The sequence below is a fragment of the Penaeus monodon genome, chromosome 6, assembly GCF_015228065.2.
Source record: "Penaeus monodon isolate SGIC_2016 chromosome 6, NSTDA_Pmon_1, whole genome shotgun sequence".
NCBI lineage: Eukaryota > Metazoa > Arthropoda > Malacostraca > Decapoda > Penaeidae > Penaeus > Penaeus monodon.
This window is the reverse complement of record NC_051391.1, coordinates 9,159,563-9,181,238: the sequence shown is the minus strand read 5'-3', so window position 1 is coordinate 9,181,238 and position 21,676 is coordinate 9,159,563. Positions and strand designations below refer to the sequence as shown.

General features: G+C 37.7%; 2 protein-coding genes across 3 annotated transcripts in view; both read left to right on the top strand.

The window, feature by feature from the left end:
* The window catches only part of LOC119574182 (protein O-linked-mannose beta-1,2-N-acetylglucosaminyltransferase 1-like), a 21,409-nt gene extending 15,678 nt beyond the window's left edge, over positions 1–5,731 (top strand). For both annotated transcript variants that reach the window (XM_037921280.1, XM_037921279.1), the window contains exons 9-17: positions 1–14; positions 769–837; positions 1,081–1,173; positions 1,617–1,812; positions 2,733–2,926; positions 3,366–3,474; positions 4,231–4,305; positions 4,761–4,870; positions 5,285–5,731. The exon at positions 1–14 is cut by the window's left edge and continues 91 nt beyond it. In XM_037921280.1, the coding sequence (XP_037777208.1) occupies positions 1–14; positions 769–837; positions 1,081–1,173; positions 1,617–1,812; positions 2,733–2,926; positions 3,366–3,474; positions 4,231–4,305; positions 4,761–4,870; positions 5,285–5,504 (1,080 nt within the window). In that variant the 3' untranslated portion in view covers positions 5,505–5,731. The remainder of the gene's footprint in view (positions 15–768; positions 838–1,080; positions 1,174–1,616; positions 1,813–2,732; positions 2,927–3,365; positions 3,475–4,230; positions 4,306–4,760; positions 4,871–5,284) is intronic.
* A 3,972-nt stretch (positions 5,732–9,703) lies between these two features.
* On the top strand, positions 9,704–21,106 carry LOC119574180 (protein O-linked-mannose beta-1,2-N-acetylglucosaminyltransferase 1-like). The gene is given in 19 exon segments (XM_037921277.1): positions 9,704–10,320; positions 12,503–12,553; positions 13,388–13,464; positions 14,065–14,259; positions 14,386–14,568; positions 14,685–14,790; positions 14,868–14,995; positions 15,235–15,305; positions 15,455–15,559; positions 15,687–15,755; positions 16,172–16,264; positions 16,597–16,792; positions 17,200–17,253; positions 17,255–17,394; positions 17,612–17,720; positions 19,599–19,673; positions 20,033–20,142; positions 20,445–20,512; positions 20,515–21,106. Coding segments are annotated over 19 exon segments (2,115 nt in total). The 5' UTR covers positions 9,704–10,199; the 3' UTR covers positions 20,679–21,106.
* The last annotated feature ends 570 nt before the right edge of the window (positions 21,107–21,676 follow it).

Genomic DNA, 21,676 nt, shown 5'->3' with positions numbered 1-21,676 from the left:
GCGAAGTTGTTCGGGTGAGCTGTGGCGTTTGAAAGAGTTGTTTATATTTATTTTGCTTATCTATGTGTCGTGTTTTTTTTATCTGGTTGATTATGTCATTTTTTTGTATTCTTTATTCTGTGATTTATTTTCTGGTAAATATTTTATTTTTCTTTATTCAGATGTTTGGCCTTGTTTTGCTAGTTTGTTTGATCTGATTTCACTTTGTGAGTAAGATACTTGATTTTTGTTTATTTCGTCTTCGCCGCCTTCTTCTCCCTGGTAATCGCTCTCTCCTCTGTCTCCATCTTCGTCTTCGCCTTCGTCTTTGCCTCCGTCTTCATCTACGTCCTCGTCCTCGCATCTGTCATCGTCTTCTTCCGCGTCCTCGCCTCTGTCTTAGTCTCCTTCGTCTTCGCCTCCGTTTTCGTCTTCGTCTTCGCCTTCGTCTTCGCCTCCGTTTTCGTCTTCGTCTTCGCCTTCGTCTTCTATTTTGTCCTCGCCTTCGTCTTCGCTTCCGGTTTCATATACGTCCTCGTCATCACCTCTGTCTTTGTCTCCTTCGTCTTCGCCTTCGTCTTCGTCTAATTCTTCGTCTGCATCCTCGCCTCCGTCTTCGTTTTCGTCTTTTTATCTTCCTCCTCGTCTTCGTCTTCGTCCTTGTCTTTGCCCTCGCTTCCGTCTTGCCTCCGCCTTCGCCTTCTTCCTTATCTTCGTCTTCGCCCTCACCCCGGTCTCTGCCTCCGTCTTCGCCTTCTTCGTTATCTCATCTCCAACTTCAATGTACAGGTTGGACGTGCTGATCCACCGACCTCAGGGCGAGAAGGGCAGCACTACACTCCTGAATATGCATTTCCGGTAAAAACACATAATTGTTTCCTTATATTATTCCTCCCCATATATCGTTAGAACCAACACAGTACTTATTTATATAAATATTCATCGTCATATAAACACACACACACACACACAAGAAAAAAAAAATCACATGTAAAAATCTATTCACACACCAATAGCACAAAACACACACTTGCTTATATTGATTTTTTTTTTTTTTTTTTTGTGTATATCAAACTTGTTTACACTGACTTCCCTCCCCAGCTTCTCCGTTCACAACGTGTTCAACTTCTTCCCAGGAGTCGACAAGGCTATCATCTTGGAAGACGATTTGCTGCTCTCGCCAGATTTCTTATCGTGAGGTTCATCTTCTTATTTTTTTGTTGGCTATGGCGAATGACGTCTGTGTCGTTGTTAGTGTTATGATGGATCAAGTATTTCGAATCGTCTTTACTGTATAGCATATTTATAAACAGTTTATCTCATTAACATTATTGATAGTAGTTAAATCATCATCGCCCTTACATACACTACTGCCGTCTGCACCCTTACTGAAACCACTATCATCCTCATTAGTCTTACTGACACCATTACTGACATCACTACCATCTTCATTACTCTTGCTGACACCACTACCACTCTCATCACCCTTACTGGCACTACTACATCTTCGCCGTCCCTACTGACTCCACTGGCTATCCTCATCACTCTTACTGACACCACTCCTATCCTCACCACTCTTATCTGACACCACTTCGAACCTCATCACCCTTAGCTGACACCACCCGTATCTCCCGCAGCTATTTCCAACAAACGGCCTGGCTCCTGGACGCAGATCCTACCATCTCGCACGTCAACGCTTTCTCAACCAACAGCTATCCTGACGTCGCCTACGATCCCGCAGTCCTCAGGAGGATCGAGATGTTCCCCCAGTTCGGCTGGATGGTGAAGCGAAACTGGGCGCAGGATATATTTCAGTTCTGGGTCTCTGAAAATGTATGTATACGTGCCATGTCTCGGTGTAGGGTAGGATGCTGAGAATGTGGGTTTATAGGAGGGTGTGCTTTATTTCAGGTCTGCGTGGGTTGAGTCCTTGTGTACGGTTATACAGGGGGATGTGGCTATTTCACTGTATTGAATTCCTGATAATGTGTATATAGGAGGTGTTAATTTTCGCTTCGTAAAGGTGTTTATTTTAGTATTGCTTCATTGAAAATATATGCATAAAGGAGGTGTGTTTATTTTAGTATTGCTTCATTGAAAATATATGTATATAGGAGGTGTCTCTTTAATTATTGGTTCCATGAAATGTATATACAAGAGTAAGTGCCCATTTTAGGTCCCTGGGAATGCATGTGTAAGAGGGAAGTTTCCATGGGAGATTGTAGGACATGTGAAAATAGTTTGCACAGCAGATTTTTTTTGTGCAGTTTGTTCTCTTATTTCATCTGTTCTTTGGATTTTACTTTTTTCTATTTGCTTCTTTTTGACTATCTGTCTCTCGCTTCTCTCCATTACCTTGCTCCTCCTACTCCTTTTCCCTTTTCCTTGTTTTTTTTTTTTTCCTTTTTTTCTTTTCCTTTTCCTGTTCCCCTCCTTTCATTTCAGCCTCCAGTTCTCTACATCTCTCTCGCCCCCTTTCCCCGTCTCTCTCCCCCCCTTCCAATCCACTCTCCTTTCCCCTATTATCCTTCCCTTTCTCTCTTCCCCATTCCTGCTCCTTGCCTCCCCTATCCTTTCTCTCCTACACCCGCCTTTTCTTCCCCTCTTCCTTCTTTCTCCTTCCTAGTTCTTCTTCCCCTCCTCTTGTGTCTTCTTCTGTTTCTCTCCCCCTCTTCTCCTCACCTCTTCCCCCTTCTTCCTTTTTCACCCTCTCTTCCACTCCCCTTCTGCCTCTAACCCCTCTCCGCCCACAGGAAACAGCTGACTGGGACTGGTGGCTTTCGGGAGCAAGGCAGCGTCAGGGGAGGGACGCACTGCTGCCCGAAGTGAGCAGGACCTTCCACGCAGGAGCAGCAGGAGCCCACGTGACGGGGTGGGCGCAGGAACACCTCTTCAATAACATGATCTTCAACCAGGATCCTCATGTCAGGCTCAAAGGGCTCAATGAGTGAGTTTTCTTGTTTTTTGTTTCTGTTTTTGTTTTCTTGCTTAGGCTAGCTCAGGGATTCGGTGGGATTTCTTGGTCTTGTTTATTTGTTTTGTCTTTATATTGTATGTATGTTTCTAATCATTATCCTGTATATTTTCGGGTTCTTTTTTCTTAATGTGTGGGCCTTGTTATCATCGTCGTCTGATTATAATTGATAAGAAAACTGCATGTTTGGTAATGCAATTTGATTAATATTTCTGCTATTTGCTTTTAACGTACAGCTAAATATTATTTTTTATATAGACTGAAGCATCATTTTCATCATGCATATTTAGCAAAATAATTTTCAGAATAAATTACTTCCGATATCGTTCCATCGTAACTTGCCGCGTCACTTTCCTCAAAAATAAGTCACGTTCCTATTATCAATACCATGCTTTTTTTACGTCTTTCTTAGCCTGACAAAGGATCGATACGAAAAGAAGATTCGGCGAGACATTGAACGGGCTGTTCCTCTTAGCTTGACAAAGTCACCTTGCGATGGCCCGATTCTCCCGGCCAACCATGTGAGTCTTACCTTTCACCTTCGCTTTCACGTTGGGTTTGCGTAAGGGGAAGGGGCATACAAGACAGTAAGCTAGGTCGTAATTCTAAGTACCATTTTATGTTTATCGACTGGAACGACCTCTGTTACTAAGGGGTAGAGTCTACTAACCGTGAGTGTCCCTTGGAAGTCGTGTTCACCTCTGCAGTCCAGCCAGTAAGAGGGAAAACCACCCTCACTGCTATTGCCAAGCCTTCTCCATAGGACATCTACCTCCAGCCAGTTGCCCCAATCACAGGGACTTTATCCCATTGCAAATGAGTAGACGTCATATACCCCCATGCATGTCTAAACTCGCCTTTGCCATCCTCCCTGGCACCATCCTATTCGAAAGGTAGTAAGCCATAGTTTCATGTTACTGTACCTTCTACCACTTTGATAACAATTCTACACTGTGACGTCTGGCCTTGGATATGACACATGAAAGATCAATGGAGTTGCTGATTTTGAGGATTGAATATTACTTTGTCTTTGTGTTTTATGAGGGTTATGTTTGGCCCCATGAATGCTATTTTGAATGTGCTTAGAAAGTTATAAACCAGCATAGTAAAAAAGTAATGACTTACTTTCTTCTGGAATCAATATAATCACTTCGATCCAAATCTGGCCATGTACAGGATGTATTTGAACCCAACCGTGTGAAAGTTTGCTTTTCAATATCATCATGAAAGGTTACTGTATTTTTGTTAAATGATTCAGTATTTCTTATTATCTTCAGCCTGGGCCCTTCAAGATCTTCGTGGAGGCGCGGACCAATAACGACGAATATGACAGCTTTTTTGTAATGCAAACGGTGAGTTTCCTGGTGAAGACTGAGGAAGACGAGGCAGCAGTCACACTAACACGTCTTCCACCCATTCCATCCAGAGACTGTATGAACATATAATAATTTTATAGTGTTTTTTTGACACTTGCCTTCATACTAACTCATTTTTCTCACTCAAACTTTCAAGTGACATACCATCATAATAACTTATTTTCCTGACACTAGTCTTAACAATAACTAATTCTTCTCACTCTAATTTTCTAGTGACATACCTTCATAATGACTTATTTTTCGGACACTAACCTTCATAATGACTTATTTTTCGGACACTAACCCTCATAATAACTAATCCTTCTCACTCCAATTTCTATTAACGTATCTCCATAATAACTAACTCTTCTGACACTAACCTTCACAATAACTAATTCTCGCTAACTTTCGAGTGACCCCATCTTCATTATAACTTATTTTTTCCCACTCAGTGCCTCCATGGTTACATTCAGGACACGAGAGAGATGTTTCGTGGGACCTTGAGATACAACCTGAAGGGGCGTTTCCTGTACGTCGTGGGTTGTCCTATGTCTCCCTTTTGGTAAGTGTTTGTCGGTCGTGAAAAGAGGAGAGGGAACGAGGGGGAGAAAAAAAGGGAGTTGGGGAGAGGGTGAGAAGATGGGGGAATCCGAGGAAGAGGGAAAAATTGAAGGAAGAAGAAGAAGAAAAAGAGGGGAGAGATTGAGTGAGAGAGAGAGAGAAAGAGAGAGAGAGAGAGAGAGAGAGAGAGAGAGAGAGAGAGAGAGAGAGAGAGAGAGAGAGAGAGAGAGAGAGAGAGAGAGAGAAAGCGGGACAGCGGAAGGTGTGAAAAAAAGGAAACAGCATAGGAACGATAGAAAACATAGAACTTAAAGAAATACACATTAAAGACAAAAAAAAAAAAAAACGAAAACGAAAACTATCGAAAATGAAATATTAAAATCTAACCCAATCCCCTTATCCCGTTTTCTTTCAGCGAATCGAAAATCTGGGTTAATCTCCTGAGGCCTTCTGTTGAACTCGTCAACATGGCCAGTGATCAAGTCTATCCTTGGCAGATTCAGAACTATCCGCCGTACTATCTGGAACGCTTCCCTGCGGTCTTTCCCGAAGAAGAATTTCATATGCAGAACCTCCTCTATGTTTACCATAACGGCACCCGTGTGTTTAACAAGAAAATTGCGAGTGTTAACTGAAAGAGAGAAAGACAGATAAGAAGAGGAAGAACAAGGAGAAGAATGAAAAAGGTGAAGCTATGCTGCGAGCTGAAGCGTCATTAATATCCTTCATTTCAGGTAATTATTTATGAAAAGGCGAAACCGGAGAGGATTTTCTATGATGTGAGAATTACGTTTAAAATCTCAACAATTTTGGAAGATTACTGGCAACCTGGTTAACGAAAAATAAATGTATATATCAGTTAGATCTGATTTTCTTTCCTTCCGTATTTTTTAAACGTAATAAGCTTCAGAAACCAAAGTATTGGACGGAGAGAGTGTTGTGTGTCCCTGACGTGTCCCTTGCTTGTTGTCATGAGGGGGAGAGGGCCTTAGGAGACGGAGACGCCCATAGTAGGGGATCAGCCCTCCCTTGGTCCTCAGTCCCTCGCCTCAACTGATTTTCCATGCAGGGGCGTCACTTAAAGGGGGGTATGGGGGGGTGGTTCATCCCCCAACTCTTAAAAAAGCCTCTTTTTGCAATGCAAAATCTAGTTCTGCAGGGCAAATTTTCTGGTATTTATAATTTATAATTTTCTACCAATAATACGATATATAATACTGGTTGATGGTCCATTCCGGGCTACTTATAAAGAGCTAGTGAGCATTTTTTTTTCGTGATTTGCAGGGCAGAAATTATTTTTACAGGGCAAATTTACCCGTCACCCCCCCCCCCCCAACTCATAACATGAAATGACGCCCCTTCTAGTCTCGATCCTGGGTCCTGCGCTGTGCGAGTCGAAGACGATACCGATGCTGCCACCAAGATCTGAATGAGCTCTCAGAAATCGGACTTTTTATGTACCCAACTCCGTTTCAGGCACGACGCCGCTAAATATGATATGCAAATGAGTTTTTACATTTCAAACAAAAGTGTAGTTGTATTCAGAGAGAACCTATTTAACATCGGATCTCAGCACTTCATCATTCGTTTTCTTTTCTGTACAGTTATTACATAGTACTCGTCTGTAACGCCACATTTCAAAACTATTGACCTTTTTTTGGTCTATCTTCTTCAGCACCCAACACTCAGAACCATATGATGCAATTGGGAAAACTAATGATTTCAATAACCTCAGCTTTGTCCTTAAGGTAATGCTTCGGTCTTTCCAGATGTTATTGAGAGCACTGTGGCGTTTTTGGCAATGGTAATTCTTATATATATATATATATATATATATATATATATATATATATATATATATATATATATATATATATATATATATATATATGTATATATATATATATATCATCATCAATAACGGTATGCTCATGTTTGAGCAGCCGTGGACCTCTCCACCATCCTTCGCCACTAAACTCAATCTTACGCTTTTCTTTCCACTTATACCATCGACAGCCCTCAAATATCTTTGATGTTGTCGCTCAGTCTTGTCTTCGGTTTGCCTCTTCCTCTGTTTCCTATCACCATCCCTGTCAGTAAGTCTTTCTCAATACTTTTACTTCTCATCACATGACCAATAAACTTTAATTTCCTCCTGTTCAAGATGTCCAACAGCCGGTCTTTACAATTTATTTTTCTCAGCACTTCATCATTCGTCTTCTTCTCTGTCCAGCTAATATGCAGTACTCGTCTGTAACACCACATTTCAAAACTATTGATCTTTTTCTTGTCTATCTACTTCAGCACCCAACACTCAGAACCATATGATGCAATTGAGTTCAATAACCTCAGCTTTGTCCGTAAGGTAATGCTTCGGTCTTTCCAGATGTTATTGAGAGCAATTGTGGCGTTTTTGGCAATGGCAATTCTTCTTTTCATCTCCGGTGAATCATATGTATTAGTTAAAACAGCTCCAGGATAAGTGAACTCTTTCACATTTTCCGCAATCATTCCATTGATTGTAACATGTTCATCATTGTTCATTGCCGGTTATCTTTGAATCTTCATGATCTTAGTTTTCTTGGCATTAAGAAACAAGCCAGCCTTTTCGCTTGCTTCTCTAACTTTATCTAGTAGTTGATGTAGTTCAGTGATACTGCTGGCAATCAAAACTATATCATCGGCGTACCTTAGATTTGATATTTTGTATCCTCCAACATCTACAGTTCCTTCAAAATTCTCTAAAGCATCTCTCATAATTGTTTCAGAATATATGTTAAAGAGGTGCGGAGACAGAATGCAACCCTGTCGCACTCCTTGTTTGACTTCGAACCATTCTGTTAACCCATAAGTGGTTCTTATAGCTGCTTGTTGTTGGTCATACATGGCTTTTATTAGTTGGATGATGTGTTTTGGAAACTTCATATCGTTCATGTTATTCCAGAGGATATCGTGATCAACAGTATCAAAAGCTTTCACATAATCGATGAAACACAGGTATAGGTCTTTTTGATGTTCTCTGTTTTTCTCTATGATCAATTTTAGATTTAGAATCTGGTTTCTGGTACCTTTTCCAGGGCGAAAACCTGCTTGTTCGTCTGCAATTTCCTCTCTTAACTTCAACTTCACTCTTTCAGCAATAATTTTCAACAAAATTTTGCTGCTGTGACTTATTAATGCAATTGTTCTATATATATATATATATATATATATATATATATATATATATATATATATATATATATATATATATGCAGATAAAGCTATATATATATATATATATATATATATATATATATATATATATATATATATATATATATATATATATAGAAAGAGATATCCTTTATACTGTAAATAAATTGTTTTAAAAATTTAGAAAGCAATTATCGAGTGAATAAATACTCTCGAGGAAAACTTAGAATATAAAATATAAGATATAAAATATAGAATGGAGAATAGAGAATAGAGAATAGAGAATATAAAATATAAAATATAAAATATAGAAATATAAAAAAATATAAAAATGTAAAACATAAAATATAAAATATAAGATATAAAATATAAAATATAAAATACAAATATAAAAAATATTAAATATATAAATATATTATATATAATATATATAAATATATAAATATATAATATATATAAATATATAAAATAATATAATATTATAATATATTAATATATATAATATATATAATATATATTATAATATATATATATATATATATATATATATTATATAATAATATATATATTATATATTATTATTATATTATATATATATATTTATATATATATATATATATATATATATATATATATATAAACATATAATATCAAATATAGAATATAAAATATAAAATTACATGAAACATGAAATAACACGAAATATAAAATAACACGAAATATAAAATAACATGAAATATAAAATAATATGAAGCATAAAATATAAAATCAATATAAAACAGCTACCGAGTCGGCCAACCAGAACCAGCTTACCGATTTGTCCTTCTCCATCGAGTGGCCTGTTGCTGCCTTTCTGCATACCTGCCGACCTGAGTGACCTTTGACCTCGAGAGGGGGACGTTATCTCCGTGGAGAACACTCGTGAACCGCAAGCGTCAAGAAACACCTGTTAACTTTTCCCGAAGCCATAGAAACACCTGTTAACTTTTCCCGAAGCCATTACTCTGGTCTCCAGGGGCGTCACTTGAGGCGAGGTATGGGGGGGTGGTTCACCCCCCCAACACTTAATAAAGCCTCTTTTTGCAGGGCAAAATCTATTCTGCAGGGCAAATTTTCTGGTATTTATCATTTTCTACCAATAATACGATATACAATACTGGTTGATGGTCCATTCCGGACTACTTATAAAGAGCTAGTGAGCATTTTCTTTTTCGTGATTTGCAGGGCAAAAATTTTTTTTCAGGGTAAATTTACCCCCCCCCCCCAACTCATAACATGAAGTGACGCCCCTGTTTCCATGGTCTTATCTCCTCCTTCTTATCTTATTCCTTCTTGTCTTCATCTTCTTTACCCTTTGCGCCACAATACTCTGTCTAGAGAAATGAAAGTAGAAATGTAGCTGGGAGTAGAAAGACTGATAGAGAGACATGCACACACGTTTTTGTGAATATACATATATATATATATATATATATATATATATATATATATATATATATATATATATATATATGTATATATATATATATATATATATATATGTATATATATACACACTTATATCTATATATATCTATATCTGTCTATCTATCTATCTATATATTTATTTATTTACACACACACACACAATAAGGTTTTTTATATTTTCAAATAAAAGTTCAGTCTTGTAAACAGGTATTATTTTTCATGTAATCAATAAAGATAAGGTAAGCTGTATTTTCTGGAGAAATGTATGAAGGCGAGAAAAAATAAATTAAATAAAGGAAGAAAAAAGAAGAGAGAGAGGAGAGAGCGAGAGAGAGAAAAAAAATATATAAGGAAAATGGATGAAAATACGAATAAAAATAGAAACAATAACTTCCTCAAGAGCTCAAAATACATAATGCATCCCTGCCACGTACCATGATCTCGGGTATAACATTTTTCAAAGACAAAAATAGCAAAATAAGGAAAAAACAAGTGAAAATCGTTTCGCGCGCGTTCGTAGTGAACGAGGTTGCAAACTGGAGGTGAATTTGTTTTATTATCATTACAGGCTTCAGTACATTAATGGAATAAAGAATAAGGCAGAAACAGAAAAAAGAAAGATAAAAAAAAAAATATATATGTATTTTTATAGTATTGTGTTTTGAAAAATGGCTGCCGAAAAATGGGCCTTTGGGATTCATATCGTGATTTTCTTACTGACTCATTCCCGCGCCAGCAAGAATGTGTACGTCAGGCGGAATTTCACAACAGAGTGGAGGAAAATTTCCGGTACGTAGGCCTATTTGCTGTTTAAGTGACTTTCCAAGTTGCAGACACAGACACACATATTAAACTGTACAATTACACACACACACATACACAAACGCACACACACACACACTTCTCTGGCTACATGAATGCATACATGTACTTTTATTCATGAATATTAAATGTAAGGAAACAGGTAAGCAATTCCGTTATGCGTACGTTCATGTCATTATTATTATCATCATCATCATCATCATCATCATCATCATCATCATCATCTTTTCATTATTATTATTATTATTATTATTATTATTGTTATTATTATTGTTATTATTGTGGTATACCCAAATGTGCAGTAATGACCAGGGGCTTCTTCTTGGCTGTCTGTCGCGTGACAAGTTCAGCGCCACACACGCCATCCTTCACGGTGTGTTGACGTACGCCTTAGAACTGATAATGAAGGTGGTTTTCCGTTGCCTTCCTTCATCACAGTACGGGAGCCAAAACCAGGTTACTGACCCGCCTCCTGCTGTTCTGAAGCGACCTTTGACCCACAAAATAAGGTTTATTTCGGATTTTTCCATCTCCTGGCTGGATGGCCGTTGTCTCGCATAGGAGCTCATTCGCCCTTTGAAAGGTCTTGTTTTTAATCCCGTGGGGTGACCAGGGGCGCCTTACGCAAATAAAGTTAATTATGTTAACCCCCTGTTATAAGGTCCATGAGGTGGTAGGAGCTTATTTGGGCGTGGTTTTGATCCAGCATTTATAAAACTGCAACACAATGAAGTAACTAAAACTGAAGTTAAAAACCATCTCTAAGAATTTCGTTAAAAATGAATAAAAAACAAACCAAAATAAGCCGAGATAACAGTAAAATAAAAACTTAAAAAAAAAACAATACTGAATTCAAGAAAAAAACAAAACAAAAACATGTAGGATAAAATTAAATTAAAACTGAATCATAAAACCTGAAAAAAACACTTGTAAATATAAATGCTTATTATTATATACAAGTTATGATCACATCCAGCTCCTAAACGCAAGCCAAAGATACCTCAGACTTAACTTAATATTCTGTAGCTTCCGGGGGTGTCGTGTCGAGCCGGTTTCACCCAGAAAAAAAGAAAATAAAAGATAACAAACGCCATTTCTCTTCTGCGGTCTCTGCTGAACCGTTTATGCTTCGCGGCCATGGGGGGGGGGGGGATGAGGAGTAAGGATGGTCACTATATACAGATTTACGAATTGAATTTAAATAAAATCCTGCCCAAAGTAGTAAATAAGAGGTAATTTAGTTAAAATGAGAAAAATATAAAGCAATTAAAATAATGGACGAGAGTAAAATAATACATAAAATAATGTTTGTAAAAATGGTCATCCTAATCACTAAAATATTTATATAATTTATTTAGAATTGAATAAAACAAGGAAACCGATAGATAATAAAAACTAAGCATGCTGACAAAGAACTGCATTCAAAAAGTTAAAAAAAAGTCAGCAAACCGAAGTTAAACCAAAAACCAAAGAAAATGTACCAAAACGGGTAAACTAAAACAAACAAGAAAACGCGAACATCAAGGATAAAACCCGCTAAAGATAATAAGAAGAGGATGGACTTCGGCAGCTAGGAGAAAGTACACACTGCCCGGCCACGAGAGCGCGCGAGAGATAAAGTCGCGCGTGGCGGCTAACCACATTACATTATTATTATTATTATTATTATGTAATGATAATAATAATAACAACAACAAAAACAATAACAATCATCATCATCATCATCATCATCATCACCATCATCATCATCATCATTATCATTATCATTATCATCATCATCATCATCATCATCGTCACCATCATCATTATTATTATTATTGTTATTATTATTATCGTTATTAACATTATTACTATTACTAACATTATCATTATCATTATGTCATTATTATTTTTTTCATTATCATTATTATTATTATCAATATTATCATTATTATTTGTGGTAGTATTATCATTATTATTAGTAGTAGTATTATCATTATTATCATTATTATTATTATTATTATTACTACAACTACTGCTATTACTGTTATTACAATTACTACCATTATCGTCATTACTATCGCTATTATCACCCCGATCAGTAATACTATCATTATCAGTATCATTATCATTACCATAACACGACTCTAACAACGATTCCACTTTCCAGAGATTCGAACACTTCATCCAATCAACGAGACAGCGTTGGAAATTCTCGAAGGTTCGGACAATTTCAGTTTTATATATATATATATATATATATATATATATATATATATATATATATATATATATATATATATATATATAATCATTTTCCTTATAAAGTGCGGAGTTATTTTTAGATCAATTTTTTGTCCTTTTCCTCCTTCTGTTGTTGTTCTTGTTATGATACTATTGTTGTTATTCTTGTTAATATTGCTATTATCATCGTTGTTATTATTATAGTTATTGTATTATTGCAATTGCTACCACCCCTTATCATCACAAACATTGCTGTTACTACTAGTATTATTACCATAATCATTATTTTGGTTACAATTATTATCATCGTTATGGCTATTATCACCATGAATATCACCATTATTATTGTCATTGTTGAAGTCAGTATTACTGTTTATAATAATAATCTTTATAACGGTCCTTCCTTTTATTGCTGGCTGTTACCATTATCATTATCATTATTGTTGTTGTTATTGTCATTATCATCATTATTTTGATAATGATGGTGATGCTGATGATGCTTTTTATTTTTATAATGATGATGATGATGATGATGATGATGATGATGATGATGATGATGATGATGATGATGATGATGATGATATTAACAATAATAACAATATTAATATAATCATCACCATTACCACCGTCTTACCATCATTAATACCATGATCATTATCATGATTTCACTACCATTACAACCTTTTCCGAATTGGTGTCCACCGCCATGGCAATTCTTACCTTATATTCAACCATACTAACAAAACACCGATGTTGTGTGTGTGTGTTTTTATATATAAACATTTTCTTTTATCATCCCCTCTTTACTTAGCTATGCAAGAAGAAGCATTCAAGATACAAATCATTGTGAACAAACGGCGAATTGGCATTTACCTTGATGACCACTTGGTAAGTTGATAATTAAGTTGTAGTCTTTTCTGTTGTTACTCTTCATTGCTCTGATTTTAGACTACTTGTTGCATCATTTAGTCCGGTTAGGTCTTTGTTTCCTTCTCGTTTGATTATCGGTATATTTTCAGCTGTATGTCTATATCCACATGGCTTTTAAATGGTATATATTTTTAATAGGCTTGTAATTACTTGTCCGTGCATTTATATATCTGTCTGGTTATCTGTTCATTATATTAGTATATCTAATCATCATATTCGTATTTATTTAGTGTTATTTGAATATTAACATATTTACCATAGTATATCTATTCATCATATTAGTATTTTCTTATTATTAACATGTCAGTATATCTATACTACTGTATTTATCCATCATATTAACACTTATTTAGTATTATTAACACATTAGAATTTAATTAGTATTAGTAGCATATTAGTATTTAATTAGTATTATTAGCATATCAATATTCATTTAGTACTACAAGATATCAGTATTTATTTAGTATTATCTACACATTAGTATATTGTCTATTCATCTATTTATCATAACAGAATAGTTATCGCACGAATGTGATTTTATGTGAAAATCTGCAACAGATTTACGAGAAAGTCGGGATAATGGATTCAGCTGTAAAGACCCACTCCGGCATGCACGTGGTGGTACTGCACCCTTCCCGTGGCCACATGATGCTCGCCAGGCAGTTCCTGACGTTCCAGCCCGCCGAGGACAGGAACCTGGTGGCGTGCCTCGACTCCCTCATGCCGGGGAACATCCTCATTGTGGTGGCGGTGGTGAGCTGGCCTCTTATCTGTCTGTATGGCTTATCTATCTCCTCTGTTTCGATTTCTTTATTTACGTGATTGTCCTTTCGCACCAGTAACTCCCAATGAGTCTCAGCCCCGCCGTGTCCTTTCCAGCCCGATGCGGTAATGTTCCTGGGCCCCATCGCCGTGGCCCGCCTGGAGGAGATGGGCGCCTCCAGAATCCGCTATCTCGCCCGACACGAAACCTGGGTCATGGTGGTTCACACGCCCGTCCGCGTTCAGACGCCTCCGCGCTACCACTATCCTGTACTTAAACCGAACGTAACGGTTCCAGCGGTGAGACAGGAACGAAACAGAATTTCAAATTGAATATATATATTGTACATTGATCTATTTCCATGGGTAGTCTGATTTACTTGTTGTTAAGAGGCAATGTTATCATCATCTTGCAGAAGCCACTGGGGAGGGTGTGGGGAGAGAGCGTATCTATTCGATCGCTGGAGAGGATGGACACTTCTGCCTTCGTCAACGTTGGCGTCTTCGTCCCTAAATTCTTAGGTATGCGGTGGACCGGACCATATGAATGGTAATATGGTGAATAAAGGGAAGATATGATATCGTATGTACTATTTCAGCTACGCAGTGTGACTGGCACCAGGACGAAACCCTGAAGGATCAGAAGGAGTTCTGTGAGCGCTACGACGGCTACGTACGCCTCTGCGAGTGCCAGGGCCCCCTCACCTCCGCCTTCAGGCACTCCGCTGTAAGAATGTGCTCTAGTACATACCGCGGTGAAGAATTTACTTTAAGAACTGTCGGTGTTTAGGTGATACTTTCTTATACTTCTCGAAAACTGTTTTTACTTAGTTTCTACTGCTTCTCCCGCTTCATTTTATTTTTTTAAAAGATTACTTCAGAATGCAAAACTCCTTCACAACCATAAGCACAGTCTAGAATAAAATTTAGCGATTGCCAAAGATCTCTTAAACTTTGCAATTACAGGAAAAGATAGAAATCCATGAGGTCATTCCACTGGCGATGTTAACGGCCGTCAAACCCTTTAACTTCTACAGGTAGGTATTCATGCAAACCATTCATACCAGTAGGATTAGACGCAAAGAGAACTATCCCAACTTTCCAAAATATTTGCAGTGTAATCGAAAAAAATCACGTTACGGATTTGAATAATGAAAATGAATAACAAAATAAATCTCTCCGTCAGGCAGCTCCTGAATATACTGGAAACTCCTGGAGCCGCGCAGACACCCATACTGGTTCTTGTGGACGGATACCAGAAGGAAATCATTCATCTCACCAAACTCTTCAAGTGAATATTAGTGACAAATAAAACTGAGAATGACTAAAACTGCTCTTCTATGTCTAAAATTCACAAAATAAGAACATTACTGATACGTAATTATACATATTATCATCATTTTTCCCCTTCTTCTCAGGTTAGACGTCTTATTGCACAGACCTCAGGGTGAGAAGGGTTCGGCAACGCTCCTCAACATGCACTTTCGGTAAATGCTCATACTCGAAACCTTATAAAATGGTTCTTAACCTTTTTATAGAGGTACGGATACCTTTCAGAATGTGACGAAAGCTATGGACTCCCTTCCCCAGAAATATTAACTTAAACACTGCATGCAATGTGTATAAAGTAGCTTATTCATTGAGAACTGACTGTCTTATACATACCGTCAATACACGAAAGTGTCACTAAACTTTAAAGTAAACAGTATTAAAACACACGTTCCTTTTTTTTGCAAAACGTATAACGAATATAAAGGTCAACTTTTTATCTGATCCTCACACGGACCTCTCTCGAAGCCCATGCATAGACCCCCAAGTTAAGAACGCCTGTCTTTCATATCCACACTAAAATTATTCGTTAGTGACCCGCGTCTTGCTTCCAAAATTCGCTCCTCCTCGCCAGGTTCTCCGTGCACAATGTCTTCAATTTCTTCCCGGAAGCGAAGAAGGCCATTATTTTGGAGGATGACTTGTTGCTCTCGCCGGACTTCATATCGTGAGCCTTGTCTTGTTTTTCGTTGATATGAAGTGATATTTTCTAAGGTGTGTGTGTGTGTGTATAAATATGCATATATGTATATATACAGATATCTATATCTATCTATCTATCTATCTATCTATATATATGACATGTATATGCGCACACACACACACACACACACACACACACACACACACACACACACACACACACACACACACACACACACACACACACAACACACACACAATTCTCAGAGTGCACCTTTCCCCCTCTATTTTACCTTAAAAAAAAAAAAAAAAAAAAAAAAAAAAAAAGCCTAACATCTTCATTCCCGTCTCGAGCAGGTTCTTCCAACAGACGGCGTGGCTCCTGGACGAAGACCCGACCATCGGGTCCGTGAATGCATTCTCTATCAACAGCTTTCCTGAAGTGGCATCCGATCCGACTGTTTTAAGGAGAGTCGAGCTTTTTCCACAGTTTGGCTGGCTGGTCCGGCGAGAGTGGGCCGAGGAGATATACGAAGCGTGGATACCAGAGAAGGTAAAGGACTTTTGGTCGATTTTTTTCCCCATTCGTCTTTATTGGTATGATTTTTTTGTATGTTATCTCCTTAAAAAAAAAAAAAAAATCTGTATGTGGGCTGAGGAGGTAGACGAAAGCGTGGATACCAGAGAGGGTAAAGGATTTTTTTTTTTTTTTTTGGAAAGGTATTACATATAAACATAACGGCTGCCAGGCGAGGAAGGTCACGGCCGGTTTCGTTTGACTTCCCGTTTTGATCTTATTTTAACTGATGAATATATCAAAGAACTTCGTGTACATATAACCTTATTATCGCAAAATGCTTCTTTCACTATAGAGTTGCCTCCTTTACATAACAACATTCACTTAAAATGATGTGATACGTATAAGGATGCTCAGAACAAGAGTTCACATCGCACCGCCAGGAGACAGCCGACTGGGACTGGTGGCTCTTCAGGGAAGTCCCACGTAAACAACGGAGACACTCTGGTTCCTGAAGTAAGCCGGGTCATCCACGCAGGGTCTTCTGGGGCTCACGTCACGGGCTATGCGCAGGAGAACTTCTTTAACCACATGGTTTACAACGAGGATCCGTATGTGACGCTTAGGAACCTTGAAAAGTAAGTACTTGTGATTAAAAGAAACATTGGTAAATAAATGAACAAGTATATAGACAAATAAGTTATGTATATAATGCTGAAGTAATCTATGTGCGCTGTTTGTCGTATCTGTACATCTTCCTATACTTACCATCTGTTTTCTCTGTTTCGATACACTACATCATACTGAGTACAGATTATCTTAATACAAATAATAGTCATATACATGGCCCTTCAGTCTGACCAAAGAACGCTACGAAGACCTAATCCGTCGAGAGATACTCCGCGCTGTCACCCTCAACTTAACTTCCTCGCCCTGTGACGGACCCATTCTCCCCGAAGACCAGGTGAGGTTGGGGCAGCCGATGTCCATATGCTTTTGGAGTCAATTCACGTTGGTTCCATATCCAAGTGGACGGAGGGGGCACGTCTATAGGAGAATATGTTTTCTAAGCGACTGGATGATGTAGAAGGTAGCTAGTTGATTTCCATCCCGACTTTAACCCCCAGCAAGATGATGTAGGTACTCAAGTTACAACAGAGTCGGCAGAATAAGCGTTTGTTAACAATGTTATAAAGATATTATAAAGAACTAACTAGCTCAGGGGTTTTCAAACTTTTAAACTCGTCGCCCCCAAATGGAATTTCAAATTTTCTATCGACCCCTAGAATTTAATTCAAGGAGATAGAGAAAACAATGATGATTAAATTCAGTATGAGCAGTAGTAGTAATAGTAGCTGAAATACAGTATGATGAAGTCACAATAATCAGTTTACGGACAACAGTTCCGGGAGTTGAGAGTGTACTGAACTACTGGCTCTGTTTTATGCAAAAGAGCCGGGGATGGGATACGCTCGTCCGCCCAGCACGGAACTCACACAGGAATATATCCTGCACGGACAGTAAAGCTGCAAGAGAAGATGAGAGGGAGAGGGGAAAGGTAGTGTTGCCAGAGTTTCTGAAATCTCTCGAGATTTCCTGAAATTTTAACCTAATGTCTGAATTTAAGGAAGTTATTTGATTAAAAATAATCTAACGGAGTCGGACATTCTTCAATGTTAAAATAAATTTAAAATTTAAAACTGGAGGCTTGAATGGCTCCTTCGACTCCCGATAAGCATTTACCGACCCCCTGGCTGTCCATCGACCCCTTGGATGATCCCGTCAAACCCCTGGGGTCGATATCGCCCACTTTGAGAAACCTTGTTATAACTGAAAACACCTTACATGTCTAGCTTTTCGTATTTCAAATATCTCACATTACAGCTGAACTGGTAAAATTACTGAGGTTACAGGTACGCACGTAGTTGACAGATTTCTCTATTTTGTGTCTTCAAAAATATCTAATGGTTTAGATTTATTGTGTTGATTTATTGTGAATTTAAAAGGGAGAACACTTTGAACTTCACAAATAATTCTTGTTGCATGCTTCTAAAAGATAAAATCACAAACGGCTTCATATCCCATGTCAACAGTATTGATTTGCAACAGTGGTATCCGAATTAAGGCTTATCAAGAAGTTGTGTAGATATAGCGTTCTAGTTTATGAAAAAAAGCATCCCGAGGGCAGAAGGATCTAAAGGTTCAGTCCAACATAATGCCCCGGAGATAATGCAATTTATTTTAGAGGTGGGGTGATTAGGAGGGGCGAGTTAGGAAGCGATAGAAATTAATTAAATATAAGTTCATAAATCATCCAAAAAGTCTCATGTGGGGTGGGGTTTGTCTACCTGTCAAACGCTCTCGAGGAATATAGCACGAGGTAATGAAACGAGGTCACGGTCTGGCCTCCATATTTAGAGAAATAAGTATTGCTGAAAAAATTCATTCGTCTGGACAATAACGATGCAAAAATGATAACGCAAATAAAGACGTGAACATGCTGCTTTAATTGAACCTTCTATATGCAAAACATTTATGAAAATTCCAATGAGGTTATAAATGGTTTTGAATGTTCATGTGTTGCGGTCAGCCATAATAAGCTTTCTTAATGAGCAGTCCTACTAATTATAGTAACAATGTTGCTTTTCTTATGATATGAACATACATGCTGCTGCTGCTGATGATGATGATAAATATATCATCGTGGGCATCGAACACCTATTTTGTACCTGAATTATTTTTAAAATATCTCCTGATACAACGAAATGATTTAAGGAAAAGATAAGTTAAAAAGACACCCAATATAGGAGGATCGTTTGTGATATACATTTCCAATCCTCAGCCTGGACCATTTAAGCTCTTCGTTGAAATCAAGACTAAAAGTGATGAATATGAGAGTTTCTATGTCATGCAGGCGGTAAGTAATCATCACCGTGTTTTTTGCATGGGTTGGTGGTACATATCCAGCAAAGGATGAACGAAGAACCTACTGTCATTTCATTAAGAATTACATGCACCAAACTTTTGACACTGCTTTGAACTAAATAGATAGATTTGGTAATAATTGATAATAATGATACCGATAACTTTAATAACAACAATAATAGAAAACAGTTTAGACTTGCGCATTCCCTTATTTTATTATTGTTATTATTATTATCATTTTATTTGTTATTTTTTAGCGATATAGATTTTCCATATATAGGCTCATTAGAAATAAGATATTTGAGAACTTTTTATCACCTGTTTGTACCTGATATTTTTTTCCCCTTGGAGTGCTTACATGCCTACCCCGAAGAAGCACGTGAGGTGTTCCGTGGGGTACTGCGGTACAATCTTCAGGGTCGCGTTCTATATGTGGTAGGCTGCCCCCTCTCTCCTTACTGGTGAGTTGGTCCTTTCTCTTGGATGGTAAAAATACTACAGTACTCAAAATAACCATAACAACAGAATATGTATATGCAAATAAACTGGTGTACGGTGGATATTCCTGCCGTTCTTTTTCCCTTGTTATATCAAAAGTGTAGAGATGCTATGCTTACGTCAGCATACGACGTGGAGATAGAGACTATAAAAGCGCAAAAAATGTTTAAATAAAGATTAAATGAGCCAAAACAGACCTATGAATAACGTAGCCAAGGCCTCCCCTTGTCGACGTTCAGTCGCCAACATCGGAGTCTCGTTCCAGCTCGATGTACTCCGACGGTTACCGCTTCCTGAGGCCTTCCCCGTGGCTGGTGGACTCGGCGAACCAGGCGTCGCTCGAGTGGCAGACGAGGAACTACCCGCCGTACTTCGTGGAGCGTCGTCGAGCCGTTTCGCCCGAGGAGGAGTTTCGGATGGAGAACCTGCTCTACGTTTACCACAAAGGGAGAGGCGTGTACAGGAAGGCTGCATGAAAGGAGAAGCGTGTTTTCGATAGTCGTGACCACGCACGAGCTGCTGCTAGAGCATTTTTTTCTGTTTATACATGTAAATATATTCGTATTCGCACACACAGACACGTACAACGATTATATTCATATATTTACGTTTATGTACACGTTCTGTAAATTATATTTCACACCAGTACTTACACATATGAACACAAACACGCATACTTTCACAATCAAAAGTGGCACGATCATATTTAATTAAATGGAGATAAAAACAGTTTTTCTTTGAATATTGACACGGCGCTGATGAATGTAGCAGATGCCTAGAGCCTTTTTGGGAACGCTACATATTCTTGTGAATACCACCCTTTCCTTCATTCTTTCGTCTTTTTTGGAAGAACTGCAAAAAATTGTTTGAGAAAAAAGTGATGGCCACGGCACATTGCTGATTGTGATACATCATTTGTTATCAGAAATAAAAAGTTATTCCTGTGAATTTAGTTTTTTATGGATAGAAGCAACATTAGTTCTATTTGAATACTCGTGTACTCATTATTATCATGGTCACCATCGTTATGTTCTGTTATTACTGTGATTATGATAATGATGATGATGGGGGGGGGGGGAGAAACAGAAACAGAAAAAACAGAGACAGAGAGACACAAAGACAGAGAGAGAGACAAAGAGAAAGAGATGAAGAAAAAGAGAGACAGAGGCAGATAGAGATACACACTAGTAGATATACAGACAGACAGAGACAAAGATCAATACAGAAAAATGTAAGATAAATAGATTTTATATACTACACCTGCAAGGTAACTTAAAAAAAATATGATAACCTAGAATATGTTCGTTTAATTCGACAAATTCTCTCCATTTATTTATTCAAAATAATGAAGCAAGAAGAAGTCAGTGAAAGCAATTGTTTATGAGAACGGAAGTAAATACACGAGTTTTCATGCATGGCATTTATCGAAACACATGAACGTCTGCCTGGAAATATCTCCCCTAATTTTCTCAAAAGCAAACCTTGAAATATTTCTAT